The sequence below is a fragment of the Centropristis striata genome, chromosome 23 (genome assembly GCF_030273125.1).
Source record: "Centropristis striata isolate RG_2023a ecotype Rhode Island chromosome 23, C.striata_1.0, whole genome shotgun sequence".
Classification (NCBI taxonomy): Eukaryota; Metazoa; Chordata; class Actinopteri; order Perciformes; family Serranidae; genus Centropristis; species Centropristis striata.
Window position 1 is genome coordinate 21,971,587 of NC_081539.1, and position 17,103 is coordinate 21,988,689.

General features: G+C 39.2%; 1 protein-coding gene across 1 annotated transcript in view; it reads left to right on the forward strand.

Annotated features, from left to right (window-relative positions):
* ofcc1 (orofacial cleft 1 candidate 1) overlaps positions 1–17,103 on the forward strand; it is a 101,817-nt gene that overhangs the window by 66,390 nt on the left and 18,324 nt on the right. The window contains exons 21-22 of the mRNA XM_059326523.1: positions 372–535; positions 5,057–5,216. Of these exons, the coding sequence (XP_059182506.1) occupies positions 372–535; positions 5,057–5,216 (324 nt within the window). The remainder of the gene's footprint in view (positions 1–371; positions 536–5,056; positions 5,217–17,103) is intronic.

Sequence of the window (17,103 nt, forward strand, 5' to 3'; positions counted from 1 at the left end):
AAAAGGGGGAGGGGAGAGGGTGAGAAAGAAAATGTGAAGGTTAGATGGGTGTCTTTTTTGGCAGTGGCTTGGATTTTGTCAGTGACGAAGACTGGAAATGATTTGGACTTTTAACAGTTGACGAGGTGATGTGTGAATTGAATCCTAGCTAAATAACATTGAAAATGTGCTTGATCAAATTGTTCTATTTTGTACTAAGAAATGAAGTTGTACAGTGAGAGAAACACAGCTGACCAGGATGTGAAAGTTCTTGAGCCACCATGTGAACAATCTCAATCCTGGGCAAGAGCTTCCCCATATTGCAAATGTCCAATTATAGATTTGTCTGATGTTTTTTTTATTTTCTTTTCTTTCAATCTCTGCCTCCTCAGCGTCTCGCCTACAGCCCAGACACACCTGTGGGTGACGCAGCCAAGCTTTACTGGCACTTCTATCGAGCCGACCAATCAGGTGCAGCGGGAGTCATCATCACTCTCTTCCTCTATGCGGTCCTTTTCCTGCTCTCCATCACCATCCTCTCCATTAACATACTCAGGTGAGGAGATGATGACATGATGCAATTCTTATCACTGAGCTAGCTGAGAATGTATTTTATGATATGCACATACAATGCAACAATGCAATTGCAATAGTAACGGTACACATAAAAATGGCCGCCGCTCTGACCATCCTGCTATGTTAAATAGGAATGTTTGTTCTAACCTAAAAAACCTAGAAACATTTCTTCACAAAACCAAAAAATACAATAACAATATGTTAATTGTATACAAGCAATTCAATACTAGTTTGACAGTTGACGTTAAAATATGCAGGTAACGCTAACAATATTTGTGTTTAATCTTTGATTTTTGAAATTTTTATCAAAGAGTTGAAGGAAATACATTGATGAAAGCATTTTTACACAGTTGTCAGTAGGCTGCTAGATGGATGCACTATTCAAAATAGTTCAACCTCCTGTATACGTGTTTATATAACTTTTAACTTGCATTTTAAGTAAAAAATATTGAGCATTATTTTGAGACACAAATACGTTATGCCAATGTCTTTTCATCAACAAAGTTACTCTCTTTGAGCTAATCATCTGCAGGAAAATGAATAAAGCAAAATTTACTTAAAGTTACAGTATTCATTGTGCAGTAAGGTGATCCTGGACTTTTTTTAATATATAATGTTTTTGGATTAATATCCATCCATTTTCCAGCTGATCCAAGACACTTTATCCTTCAGTTTATTACAAACAAAAAGTCTTCATCCCCAAATGTGGAGATACGTAGGTTTCACTGGACAGAAAGGGGATAAAAACTGTAATCTGAAAAGTAAAGCTATCAGACAAATGTAGTACAAAGTACAATACAAATGCTATAAATGAATATACCTAATTTAACTCAGTAACTGAAGCTATGAGAGCAACCAACATAAGTCAGTATTAAGAAGTAGCAGGTGTATCACAGAGGCCAAACACAGCGGTGAGCATGTTCCCATAACTACAAAAGATTCTGGTTCCAGTGGACCCAGTTCCATTTTTATTCCATATTGCTCATTCAGCCCTGACTTTAAACTCTGTGTTTGACCTTCCTGGTGGCTGAAAAGCATCACGCACACAACTCTAGCTGGGAATTATAATTTGGGTATTTTTGAATTGACACAGCCTGTAGGGACAGTCTGCCAATGAAGAGGAAGACCCTTTCTGAAACAACTCTGGCCCTCACCAGCCTACTATTCTCAAGCACCCGTTCAGAAATAACTCTAAACCTTCCGCCCCCGCAGCCTCGTGCCATGTTCCACCCCATCCACCATTTCTTTCCTTCCTCCTCTGTCCACAGAAAAGCACAAAAAACCCCAACAGAAAATGAAAACAAATGTTGATCTAATCCATTTTGATTTTATAGTCGCATGGAATTACTTATGCAGTTATGCATCAACCTCACACATCTACACACACACACATTCAGTTACCAGACACAAAAGCAGAAATAGACACATGCGCCGCACAGTTGCCTTTTTTTGAACACACCATACTTTGCAATTGGTTGGAAAATTGAAAGCGTTTCTAATTCAGAAGTTAGATGTGTTTTGATATAGCGTGAACATATAACCCCCTTACGTTATCAGATTAGGCGGAATGTTTTGCATGGTTGGTATCACTGCAGGTTTCATACATATTGAAATGGACTGCATATACATGGTGGTGAACACTCATACTCTATCTTACTGCACTATGTGTTCCACTCATGTCTTGCAGATTGAGGTCACCCATGCTGAAGCATTTACTTCCTAAATTCAAATTTTTTGACACATTTTTCCTCTTCATGTCCTCTATAGAGATTTTTTGAAGCTTTCTGAGAACTGCAGCTTTTAACTGTTGTGTCAAACATTGTGTTTTTTCTCTGGTTAAGAAAATGACAGGAGATTGGCACGTCATTGCGATAGGAGGGCAGGCTTAAATATGCACTGCAGAACCAGTGATTCCAAATTTCCAGCTTAAAAGATGACTATTGCACTTTTTAAATAATAGAAGGACATCATTTTTTTGCAGCATGGAAGTAAAAAAAGTAGAAGGGCGGGTGATAAATTACTGAATAATGTAACTCAGTATTCATCCAAGGTGTGTTCTCCCACCCTCATATAAGACCAAATTCCATTAACGGCTCAAAATGTAAGAAAACCCTTATTGAATTAATCAGTTTGAGATTGGCGGCCGAGGAGAGGGTGCCATCTAATTTCAGTAAGCGGGACGCTTATCGGGCTCCAGCTAAATGGACAATATTAAAACAGCAGCCGGGAATAATGACTTCTGCCACTCAACCGCCACACGGGTTTGTATTGAATGTAGGCCACGAGGCTGAAGCAAGGCTGATAATTTTATGGGTTACAGTTTCCTATTGGCTACAAGGAAGGGGCTCTGACACAGAGCGTGACCTATTTCTAAAAAAATGCCTGGGGCTATATGTATAGATAGAATGGACTGTTATCCTTTTTTAATTACATTTTAGGCAGCCTTTATTCACTGGCTGCAAATATACACATCAGTGATGTGTTTTACATCTCTATCCTCTTTGAAACTTTATAAACAGCAGAAAGAGTAGTGTTACATTGATAGTGGTGCATTTACACTGAAATTAATACAAAATAAATTATTTAATGTGCATTCCCTTACACAATTACTGTGTTTCTCAAGTTTGCATGTGTATAAATGTTCATACAGCACGCTGTTTAAACAGGAAGTCAGGGGTGAGGAGGCACCTAGACTCCATAACCACAGCCAGATCACTTATTGATCACCTCTTCTTAAGGGACACATGCACTGATTGGCGGTTAAAAATCCATATGTATCAGCACAGGATTCAGAGGTTGGACATTCTTGTATTTTTTTGGTAATAAAAGAATAATATAACATAGTCAGTTATTTGATTTCAGTGGTGGAAGAAGTTTACACTATAAAATAATACAAGCAGAGATAAGTAAGAGTTTTGCATTTAAAGCCTTAGTTTAGCAAAAGTATAGAAGTATTATCAGCAAAATGTACTTAAAGTTAAAGTACTCATTGTACAGTAAGGTGATCCTGGTCTGTGTTTTGTACATACTGTTTTTGAAATTAATATCCATGCATCTTCCAGCTGATCTGAGACAGTTTTTAAAGTGTAAAGGAACACTTCATCCTTCAGTTTATTACAAACAAAAAGTCATAATCAGCAGATGTGGAGATACATAGGTTTCACTGGACTGGGAGATTTAGTGTATTAGAATTATAAAGTAGCATTATTGTACTTAGTTACCTTTCACCACTGTTTGATTTTAACACAAAGATAGAAAATATTGTTGTTGAAATTCCTTTTGAATGCATTTAACATACCTAGTTTTCCCACACAAAAATACCCTTGCCTTTTTATCCATCTTGGTCATGTCATCATGAATATTCTGTTAAAAATGTATGCCGTAAGTTAACGCACGTCCTTAAGGTGACCCCTACACCAAAGAGGAGCTGATGAGAGCTTTATCATCCAGGTCGAACCCCAGATATAAGTAACTAAAAACTTACATTCAGGGCACTTCCAACATCGTGGAAATGAGCCTGTTTTGAAGCCCAAAGATGCAAAGATGGTGAATTCCTCCAAGAGAGAGATCGCATAAATGAATGAGAAGCACAATTCAAGTGTAGGATGAAAATGAATGCATGCTATTCCTGTGTCTGAGGTCAAGATTCTACAAACATCCCTCTCCCAAGAGCGATGGGGAATGATGCTGAGTTCAAAGCTCCGTACCAGCGTCTTGTATAAATCCCCGTCTCCTTGATGTCGGTTTTATTTGAGAGTTGATTACCCTCTGACAGGCTAGAATCTCTATGGAAGGGCACAAGGTCTGCTGGTTTTGATGGTCAGCCAAGGCATTTGTTTACAGACATGGTGATTCTTTTTAGGGGTTGGCTGCATGCACCCTTGTGTGGCAAAAGAAAAATAACACTTTGGTGATGCGCGCTCATCTGGAGGTATGAATCAATACGCCTTCTGCTTGTGCCGAACGTTTTCTTGTGACTCAGGCCAGTCTCTCCAGACACATCTGCAACCAGCACGTCCATTGCATCTGCCATCTTTGAAGCTCGGCATTAACACTGAAGAACATCCCAGGATCTGACTCCCACACAGTAACAGATGTACAACCACGCAGACACACAGCCAAACACAGACATCGCTACAGCTTGTGTTAACAAAGTGCTTCCCACTCACAGGCCAATTTGTTTGATTCCTTTTGCTCTTTCATTGTGTTTGTATTGATGTATTAGACTTTTATAGAGCGTCACACTGCAAATATGCTTTGTGTAATCAATAGAAGATTCATATGTTCTTCCAGCATGTTGGGATCATTGGGATTTGACCTGTTCCATAAAAGCCAGCCAATATAAAAAAGAGGACATGATGCTGCTTGGCACAAGGCAAAGATGCATGTTTTTCCTTGCTTTGACATTTGACCCCATGTGACCTTTACAGGGCAAAGACAGTGATTCAGTATGGCGTCTTCCCCCCTCTCCTCACTTCTTCTCTCACACCACACGTCCCAGATTCCACAACGACGGTCGCATGCTGGACGTCTTTCAGCGTCTCACAGCCCGGGAGGGGACCTACTTCCTGCCTCAAGACCTGGAGCTGTCCAATCAGGAACTGAGCTACGTTGTCAAGAAGGCGGAGCAGTGGAGAGGCTTCAACGGGGAGAGGCGCAAGGTAAGCAGCCTCTCCTGTCTCTCTAGACAATGCTCTTCTCCTCAAACCCTTGGTGATTAATTGGGCTAATGGATGTTTTCTTAATGAGAGTGAGCCAAAGGTCACTTATACTTGTCTGTTCGATTGGTCTGTGTATAGGGGAGGAATTACAGTTAGTTGTCTGTAACCCGGGGAGGTTGGGCTGAAGCAAAGGCTGGCTGTGGCAGAACTAATGTGACCATGATGGTATCAAACTATTCATCAATACCACAATTCAATTTGGTCACTTTAAAGAAGATATTAGTCCGAGAGGATGTATAGAATAGGCTCATTTTATATCATTACATTTTCTTTAGTTACATTTCAGAAAGCTGAGGATTCATCTCAGAGGTCTTTAGCTTCATTCTAATTAGTACAGGATAATTACCAAAACAGAAACTCGGCTAGCGGGCTGCCTGATTAGTCTGTGGAAACCAATTTCCGAAGATATTTCATTAAAGAAAGACTGCTCAATCAACACACATACTGGGGTGCATGTGCATATGCTACACTGGGCATTCTTGTAATGTGGACAACTTGGCGTCATGGAGGATTGCAGGATTCCAGTTCACATAAATGCATGTCTCCATGAAATTACTATTGCTTGAGAGAGGCTGTCGCATGTTTGACAGCTCGGCGTAGGTCGATGGTGATGACACGGGGAAGGGCAGTGTATTAGCACTGAGCCTACACCCGATGTAAAATCTTTGCATAGTGATTGAACATGTGACTTGTTGAGATAAGGGAAATGGAACGCAGCGATCAAACTGCAGCCCACTTTAATTTATTCCGCAGGATTTGTTAGTGGCACACATCGCTCGGTGTTCTCCATGTTCATTAACTCCCTTGCTCTTTGCTTGCACAAGTTCATACGGCTGTTAAGGGGTAAAATAGAATCAGAAACTGCAGTTGATTCTCGGTTTCTTGACTAAGATGGACTGGCTGTCAAGAACGAGTGCACTGTTTGGTCTTACAGGTGAGTAGAAACAAGTTCAGCCAAACCAAGACATGTTTTGTGAGAGTCAAGGTAATTAATATTTCTATAAAAGTGAAAGTAGACTACACTTTGAAGGCATGTGTGAGTCATCATGGCAAAATGTGGTTCTGGAGAAAACCTTCTGTCACACAAATTACCACAGAGGTGGTTGAAGTGTTTATGTGTCTGTCTCTTTGTGGACAAATTTTGTCTCTGCAATAGTGTCACAAACGTGCAAGTCATGAAACTTAACAGTTTTGTAATTGAGGTCAAGATGAAGGCCCAGAAGTAGGGGGGGTAGGAAGAGGGGAAGAGGACAAAATATGCTACCTGAAAAGATAACAGAAACAAACTCACAACAAACCAAATGCATGCTGTTTGTCCCCACTTCACCAATTTGTACGTCATCTCATTTTGATTGGTCAGAAAGTTACCAACATACAAGGGACGTAAACCAGAGAATATTTCAGCACAATACATACATATTTCCTTACTATGAATAAAAAGTTGACCATGTGAGGCTGTTAGGCATATTGAATAAATAAGACACAGTTCACCTGTTTCACCAAACTCACTTATCTCATGTCATGTCTTCCATACACACTGATCAGCTGGTATGATCCCAGTGCAAATGGTCTCTAATTGGTGCTTGAAAAGGGCACATTTAGGTCACCCTGTTATAGCAATATACTAAAAGGGAGTTCTTAACATTGTGACCCAGGTTTGACTTCAACCTGTGTCCCTTTGCTGCATGTTGTCCCCTCTCTCTCAAAGTGTCAATTTTTAGTTGTACTATAAACTAAAAAAACTAAACAGCACAATTATCATACTTGAAACTCTTCATATTGAAAATTGTAAACTGTATTTTACTCCATACATAACACGTATGCTGCTGTTTGTCCTATATATTTGTAAAGGCTTGTAAGCTTTAATGAACTGCAGCCCTGGCTCCGAGAGGTGACTACACTACTGCTAATGGGATGGTGATGGACCTGTTTATTGGGAGAAAATTGAACCTCCCAATGTTTGGAGACTTTGAAAGAAATTACACCCCCAAAGTTTGTGATTAAGAAAATGCTTCATTTAGCCGCTGATGGCCTCTTGCTGTGGTGGCACTGCTAAATCATCCTTGCATTACTGCATATCTCCCTCCACAGCAACAATTACAGCATACTTCATTCAGCATACTTCCTAATTTGGCGTTATTAAACTGATAAAATGCTAACACGTTAACACATTCTCCAGCATGATGAAAATTTAGGGTTATTGCATTTTATGATTTTTACATTATTCAAGCTGGCCATTTTTCATCAAAATAAGATGGGCCTTGCCATTATTTCATAATTATTGTAACAATTTCTCCTGTGAAAAGGGTCACTTTCCTAACTCAGCAAAGACATATCCCTATTAGACTAATTTGCCTACATGCAAATTTTTGTCATTTTTCCCTCATTAACTATTTATCATAGACAGGAAAAAAATATATTCATGAAGGCGAGCAAAGGAGCAGCCCGACAGAGCTGAAGCTAATATTTTGCAACTCTAATGATTTTTTGCATCCTTAATTAGATAGAATAAGGTTGATATGATTAGGTCAGGATGTAGTGTTTTTCATTAAAAATACATTTCAGAAACTGTATTCCAAATGTGCCCTTGCAATTAAATAATGAATCCGACGCATTCCTTATTACGGACCCAATTAATATCAGAGGCAAGGGCGTAATTTTAATAACAGTGGGCCACGAGGCCTTCATTAGCCGAGTGAGAGAAAGGAGGGATGAGGAAAAGGAAAACAAGGTACTCACAGGAACAGCAGCCTGATACTGAGCCAATTTTAGAAAGTTATTGAACAGTACGCTCTTAAAAAGGATAAAGTATGACATTTTCAACAAATCAGATCTGTGGCAAACATGAACTGCACGTATATCTTGTTAGTTTAAGCCTCATTTAATACCAATTGTATGTCAGATGCCAAACGTGCCAAATGAAAATGGAAAATGATTGAGGGAATCACAAGTGAAAGTCAGTTAAAGGTGAATTTTGTACTTTAGATGATAACTTGCCGTCATTTCAGAACCATCGTCTGTAGTCTATAGAGGTGTTTAAGCTGCATTGCATCACTGGCAGCAGTCTGTTGCTGGACTGTGCATATATCTGGAAACTTAAAAAAATTCTGTCTGCCAGTTTGCATTGTGCTTGGCTGCTGTAAAATCAGGGTCTTTTGTCATGGGTGGGTATTGAGACAGTGGGGCCCCGGGCACAGACATGCAAAAGGCCCCACTGTTTATCTTACATATAGGAAAAAGACACACTGAATTCATAGTTGTTTAGCCTCTTTTGTTTGTTGTTTTGTGTTTCTTTGTAATCTATTTGAGTCTCTTCCTGGTTATGTTTTTGAGTGTCTTTTGTTGGTGAAGGTCATGGTCACCATGGGACCCTGGGCCTGTGCCCTGTTGGCAATTTCAGTAAGCCATCCATGTCTCTTGTACCTAACTGGTCATCACTGGTCAAATCACCTGCAGTAGCAACTAAAATGGGAAAACACCTAGTGGGACAAGCAGATACAACTTCAAAAAACAGGGTATACTTTCATGTAAACAAGGTCTATTGGACCTAAATTCCAAAATGAAGGGAAACATTTATAGTAATGGACTGGACTGATACTAAAGGTGTAACACAGGATTGATTGACAATGTATACCATATGCTTTAAATAACAGTCAAACCAGGCGGGGTCATTTCTGACCCCAGAGGACAAAAGGTGTATGGCAATAGGGAAGATGTTATGAGGAAAAACATTGAACAGACTTTTATTTAAGATATACAGAAGACGACAAACTAAAACATCTGTATTAATGAAGGAAATGCATTTGCAGTGTGCAGAGATCATGACTTTACTACTGTTTATACTAGGCAGGAACGCAAAACAGGGCAAAGTTAAAGCAAGTTAAACAAAATGAAAGATGATTATAATCAATTCAGGTAAAACTAGTTTTCCGGATGTGCTGTGCTGTAACTCAGAAGTCAGCAAAATCTCTCTGACACTGTGTCTCCCTCCAGCACTGAAACAATAAAAAAAGAATCCACATTCAATAACCAACCTGCAAATGGCCTATTATTATCAAACTTGTAATTTTCACAAGGCGGTCATAAAACATAATCTAATTTTTACTTTCTCACCAATTAACTTTATATTATAGATCCCTCCATGCCATATGATCATTTGAGTTGCTTCAAGGTTTAAATATGACTCTCGGGTTAAGGTGTCAGCAGTGGAGCTTACCGGCTAAGCAAAGAAGGTGAATGACTCAAGGATCCATCTACCTGTGTGCTCTTTAATTTGATCCCAGGAAGGAAGGGAAAAGAATGAGTTTCCATAAAAGATCATTAGCCTGAAGTGTTGTGGATAACAGCAGAGAGAGGGGGCATTAGCTCACCCAACAATTATGGCATTTTTCATAATTGAAATTCGTAAAGACTTACCTTACACATTTAATACCCCACTGCTTTTTACATATCCAGCAGACGTCACCTTTTAGTGTGCTGTTGTTCCATTATGGCTTAAACAAAAAAAATTTTGGAGATTCATTTTTGCAATAAATGTAAATAATGATATCTTTCTTTCAATGGTGGGATGTACTAAGTACATTTACTCAAGTAGTATACTTAACTACAGTTTTGAGGTACTTCAGTATTTCCATATTATATATCTTTTTCCTTCTACTCAACTGCATTTTAGAGGCAAATATTATACTTTTTATTTAGCATACAGCTTAAGTTACTTTTCAGGTTGAGATTTAATATTAAAAACATGTTTAATTTAAAGGGACATTTTTAGAAATTAAACCTCATAACAGTACATTGAGTTGTTAAATGAGCCATATCTTTACAAGATAAAATGCTGCTGCATCAAAAATAATAACTCAATAATATATTTGGAATACATATAACAATCTGAGTGGGGCCATTCTGCATAACAAATACTTTTACTTTTGATACTTTAAGTACATTTTGATGCTGATACTTTTGTCCCTTTATTTCAGTTTTGAATGCAGAACTTTTACTTGTAGTGGAGTAATTCTGCAGTGTGGTATTAATACTTTTACTTAAGTAAGGGATCTGAATATTTTTCCACCACTGCATACTTTACGGTAAAGTGTGGTTGATTGGGTTGCCATTGGCAGCTGTTCTATAAAGTAACGGATGTATTTTTGCATTGACTTTACCATTTTTTTCTCCCCTGCTAAATACTTACTTGAAGGGTTATGTGACTTAGTGTCATTCTTTTAAGATGATTCATCATGGGGGACAACAGAACCTTTGGAATAAGCCGATAAAAAGTTGGCAGATTTTGATTGGAAACTGCATTTGACACTGCAGATTAATCAACCAGAAGGAAATCTGTACAAAATGAAACAAACAAACAAAAAATCTTCACTTTCCTCAAGCTTTTATCATGCTCTGAGCTAGTGTGTGTGCTAGCATGCTGCACATCATACTAGCGGTTCAGTAATGAGCCCCATTAATTATGTAAAGGCAGTGATGCAGATGGACCTAATTAATTGTCTCCCGTCACCCCGTTGATTACTGTACCTGGAAGGGAGGTGTTAATTTCTGTAATACTTAAGCAGGTACGCAAACTGTTTTGTCAGAGCCACCGCTATGACAATGACAGAGGAGAGATCCAGCTTACCCGCTGCAAAGCTCTTTTCCTGTTAATTCACCAAAAGGAAACTTTCCCAGTGGTGGTGGTGGTGACATTGTGATAATTGAAGGAGAGAGGGAGAGATTAAAAGAAGTAGGGAAGGAGGGAGAGAGGAGAGGAGGGGGGGCAGGGGGGTTTGCATGGTGGCCCTGGAGATGTTTTCGCAACCTGATTGCATCAACATTTGCGTACCTTTGTGCCGTTTGTCTCCGTATGTCTAGGTAATGGGTTACCAGCGGGCGAGTTTGGGAACACCCAAGGTGCTTTGCAACAGCAGCGTGGTTGGTGGGGAGTAAACCTGTTGAGAGTCAAACAGCACAGATTGGAGTGGTAATGATAACCTAAGTCTGGGAGGCTGGCTGTTAATCATGTCAGATGTGTTTTCCATTTTAATCTAAAGCAGCGACATGAAGGTACCACCTGACCACAGAGATACCAGGGTCATCATTTCCCCTACTAATTACCTATGACAAAAAAGAACATTTGTAGCTATAAAGGTACAATAGCAGTATAGACAGTAGCAGTGTGTATAGACAGTAGCTGTGTGTATATACGTTGTAAAAAAGATAAAAATGAGGTGTTACATTAGACACAAGATTGTTCCATACCTTGAAAATATCAAGTCCAAGGTCCCAGATCTCATCAAACATAACTCCTTTGTATGCATTATAAAAAATCTTTTAAAAAAGTCTCTCCAGATATAATGTGTTTGCCATTTCTCTGAACCACAAATTTCCACAAATTCAGGATTCACTTTTTTACAATCATCCTTCCAACCAAAACAGCTATATCTGATTCTATAAATGGATCTGTGGCCTCTTGTTATGCAGCTTTAAGCCATATTTTTATGATACTCTTTTTAGATCTTAGTCTTTCTCTTTCTTTTTTTAACTTCTATTGGGGTGAAGGATTTTAGGTATCGGTAGTCTTGATCTTAAGTTTTTAGAGAAGCTGAAAAAAGTCAGCTGCTGTCTGCTAAACAGCTTTATTCAGTGTTTTTACTAGTTTTAATTATTATTTCTTTGGAGAGGAGACTTCTGTGGATAAATTGGCTGTTTGAACCTCCTAACTGAATCCTAAGAGGGAACACCTGAATGCAGTGACAGTAATGGTTGCGAGAATGCCTTTGCATGATCCCACAGTACTGCAAGACGACACCAAACAAACACAACTTTTGTCATTGGTTTAATTAGGAGACCCCTAGCAGCATAAAAAGTCACATATTGTGGATTTAATTCCTTTGCAATTCAAGTTAATAATTTGTATATTGCCTTGCCTTTCACACAAAATAATATGACCTATGGCTACAATTTTTTTACGGAACATAAACTTGTAAAACACTGTAAAGCCTTAAGAAGCTGCACTTCTTCCACCTTACTGTAATTTTAATTATGTATCACTGTAAATGAGAAGTTTTCATCATAAAATCAGCATGGCCTCTAAACTCATTGCAATAAAGCAATTCATGTGAAACTCTATTTACAAGACAACAATGCAATGTAGCACTTCATCTGGGTTATTATTTATCAGTCTTGCTGTGCCAATAGTACAGTAAAGTGAGGATGAGGCCACCTGAGATGCAAATCGAATAAAGGAGGAAGAAGGCAGACACAGGGAGCAGTAGGCCGTGTCAGGATACACAGGAACCGCTGTCACACAACAATAGAACCCTCAGCTTCTGAACAGGAACCCAAAACAGCAACACAGGAACACCAGGAGAGGAGAGGAGGAGCTGAGTGCTCCGGTAGCACAGAAGGGGTCGTCTAGAGTCAGAGGGCAACTATTAGTCAATGGTGTGTGTGTGTGTGTGTGTGTGTGTGTGTGTGTGTGTGTGTGTGTGTGTGTGTGTGTGTTTGTGCATGCGTGCATGCATGTGTGATTACTGTGGAATCACCAAAGTCCTCCCAACCCCCCAATAACCTCTTCCAAATAGAAATGTGCACAGTGTGTGCGTGCATGTTTGTGCATTCATGTGCTTAGCTGCATGTGTGTGAATTCAAGCCAGTATGTTTGTATATGTGTACAATCATGCACATTTGTAAGTGTGAGTACATGCATGCAAACATTTCTGCACGCCCGCATGTGCATGTCACATTAGAGTGGCTTCTTCAATTACAGCGGATGGGCTTTTTTCTTTTTTCTTTTTTCTTTTTTTTTTTAGTGGACAGCGCTGAGGGCCCCAATGGCCCCGAGGCGATAGCAGAGCAGGCAGGCAAGGACAGGAGCAGCAAGCACAGCATCCACAGTCAGAGCATTAGGGAGCTCAATATGAGATATGACTGCAAAGGCTACATGCCTGTGTTCCTGAAAAGGTCACGGACTTTGCTGGGCAGTAATGTGTGAAAGCGGAACACAGTGGTTAAAAAAGAAAGGACAAAAAAAAACAGATAAAGATCAAACACATGTAACCTCTCACCTTCTTACCAATTCACACATTTATTATTTTATGAATGTAAATTAGGATGTAAAAACAACTTTCCACACAACAGTTATTTTAAGTGCTTTACTATGAACCCTTCTTAAATCTTAAATCGAGCTATGGGTGGTGAGCTGTTCTCCATTAGTCTGTCCCTTGCAACCTTTTTTCAGTCAGCATTGTTCTCTGTGATGTACGTGCCTCTTCTTTGACCTCTGTTAAGCACCTGCTGTTTGGAGCAAGGGGCCACACACAATAGCCATACTCAGGCCCATACATACAATAGCTGTCTCAAGAGTCCTAGACGTGTGAGGGCATGGTCACAGGAAGACCTATTACTAATGTCTCAGTGCTTTAATAAACAAAGGTTGGCTGAATGTTAATTTTCTATAAGCCATTTTTCAGAAAGTGCCTTTAAATGAGCCATCAGGACTGATGTAAGGTTGTGATAGTGTCACTGCAATGCTCTTATAGTTGTACACGAGTTGCAATGATGGTGCAGAGAGTTCAGGAATAAAGGGCAAACAAAGTAACTTAAATCTGAAGGCCAACCCGGAAGTAGCATCGCCATGGGGTCTATTAAGAATTCACCTATGGGATTTTTGCATTAGATTATGGATCATGGCAGAAAATAATCTTTGTGGCAAACAAATATTTCTGATGCATACTCATTTTGTTCAGCAGCATAATCTTCACAGATGAACATAACTTTTATGATGTTTGAAGCGTTAATGCAGTTGACAGAAATAAAAAGCTAAAGTTATGCTATTGCGAACTACTCCACCTTCACATGATTTAAACGTCACTACCGTTAGTTTAAGACGCTCTCTGACAAGCTAACCAGCGGTTTTAAAGAGCTAGCGAAACCATCGCCTAGTAAATTGTTTATGAAGCTAATCTATAATCTACAAGAGTTTGCAAGCACAAATAGAGGCTGTGAGGCGGATGAATGACAGAGTTGCTGTCCGTGATGACGTTTAATGTCCCTGATAACCACTGTAATCTCATTTAGCCACTTGTTGGCAACCACCGTTTTAAGGACAAGTAAAAATGTCAAAATAATGGGGGTATTTTCTAACGCATTTTATGTTGTACAATAAAACGCAAACATCTCTTCATCTTATGTAAACCACCGACCTTATTTCCAACATCCATTCAACAATACTTATTGAGTTTGAGAGGTTAGAACCCAGCACGCTAAAATGCTAACTTGCTTCCTGGTTTAAGAACTTGTGGAATACCCCAAAACACTGACCAATCAGAGCAGACTGTCCTTTTTTAGGGAGGGACTTAAAGAGACAGACAGATAGAGGGTAATCCGGTATATTCAGACAGACAGCATGAGAAAACTAAAGTGTTTTTTGGTCATGCTTTACTTATGCAAATATGGTTATTCTAATTCTTTGAAGGAGGGTGCAGCCCACAAATTTAACAAGGTGATGCACTTATTTTTATAACAAACACACCACAATAATGTCTCATCCCATTTCTAAACCGGCCCACAGTTCCAGCAGCACATTGAGAGAGAAAGGAGAAAGTGTTCCAGTATGAACTCGTCGGTGTGAACAGTTTAATTACAGGGAGTGTCAGCCCCATTGCTTAATGTGTCCCTCACAATTAATCCAGGGAGAGGATGTCATTATCTACCAAAGCCTGGGCCTGGGCAGGCTTTTCTGTCTGAGGGAGAAGAGGGAGGGAATGAGGGAGTGAAAAAAGGAAAACGAGTCAAAACAGTGAAGCGCCTTTGGTTAGCAGCCTACAGTGTAGTCGACCTCCATGTCACACAAAAAGATCAAGCTAAGATTCTCAGAGGCTATAAAACATCTTCGAATGTTTCGGACACTTGTGACTCCGTCAATGATGAAGAGATTTTTCCTTCATTTTCTTCATCATATGAAGCTTTGCCTGTCAGCTGTCAAAACATGTCCAGCTGGAGGAGGTTAAATTGACGCCAGGTTTTCACCACTTTGAGATGCTTTTCCATCCTTCCTTTTTCTTGGAAAAGCATCCTTCCCTGCTTCCTCCTCCATCTGAAAGAGTCCTGGCCCTTTACATCCCATAATGTGAAACAGAAGGCAACAAATTGGACTCTTGTGGAGTGAGAAAAGATTGAAGCAGAAGCACACATGGAATAAAAATTAAAAGGACGTATGCCAGTTCCAGTAGTTTTGTGACCAAACCACCTGAGTGTGGATGTAGAATGTGGTTTAACCAAATAGTATAATTGATTAACCTTACATGTGCACAGTAGTAGGAGGTATGTAATGTAATTATGTCAGCTGAGGAAATGTTACAGACATATATGCAGACATATTGCGTACACATAGCTACAATGCTGTATGTAATGCTCACTCAAACACGCATATACAGACGCATATACAGCCTCTGACTCAACAGAGGTTTTACAGCTTGAACTTGACAGATCTGATTCTTTGTGACTGTCTGTCGTTAGTCACTTCTTTCCCCCTTTCTCCCTTCCTCTCCTTTAAAGAGTTTGACCTTGGCTGCTTCCTGCGCCCCGGAGGGGATGAAGAAGGTCTGGTGATTGTGACAGGTGTCGCGTCTTAACAGCCCCACATGACATCCCGAGGAGAGATAGACATTTGGATTTTTTTTCATAAGGGTTTCACTCATAACCTTAAAGAGACAGTGTGTGTGTGTGTGTGTGTGTGTGTGTGTGTGTGTGTGTGTGTGTGTGTGTGTGTGTGTGTGTGTGTGTGTGCGTCTTACCGCTGATTCCCCAGCTCTCATTTCGGGTTATTGGCTTGGATACTTATCACCTCCAGCCTCCGAGGCCTGATTAGGTTGAAGCTACTCCAGAGTCAAATTTTGGATATCAAAGGCAATACTCAACTTTGACATCTGTCTGCAGCATCTTAATACGAAGTCTGGGCTGCTGAAATTTTGAGAATTGAGCACAGTGATTTGAAATAGGTATTCCATACATGTTTTCAAGGATTACCAGAAATGGCCAGAGCAACAAACATTGAATTAGTTTGGTGTAAGGTTTCATAAAATACTAATAATGCTAAAAAAATAATGGTAAAACTTCAATAGTTTGAATGATTGGTCTCTGGTTGGCCAGTACTATCAAACTGTTTGCAAATTTAAGTTTCAGTAATTTCATAATTAGTAATAATCATAATTAGTGTCAGGGATAGGAAAAATATTTTAGAGGAATTTAGTTTTCTTTTGCATCTTGAGAATAAAGTTAGAATGTTGAGAATAAACTTTCAAGATTAAAGTTAAACATTTTGACATTTCGACTTTGTTTTTTAATTTTTCAACTTCATTTTCAAGTTTTTTTTACTTTATTCTTGGTATTTTGACTGTATTCTCAATATTTCAACTTCATTCTTAACATTCAGCTTTATTCTCAACATTTCAACTTTATTCTCAACATTTTTTAAATAAAAAAAAAAAATCCTCTTTTCACTTTATTCCCCTGCTCTTGCCCTTAATCTCCCATATTTATTTAATCTCCTAACTAATATGTTAAATTTCACAACTGTGTTGTCATTTGCAATGCTTGCATCTGGCTTATGCGTGGTAGTGTTGCAGGCTTTAATTTATATATTTGCAGATGGAGTCATTAATTTAATATGTTCAATGTTTTAATTACCCTTGCATATTACCCCTGAGCACACATATTTTCCTTTGTTAAATAAAGTTGCAGGTAAACTTCAATGTGCTCCAGAACAAACCTGGAAAAGTGATCTCCTTAGGGCACAGGGTGAGTCAGACATCCCGTGGAAGTAAAAGATGGGCTACTA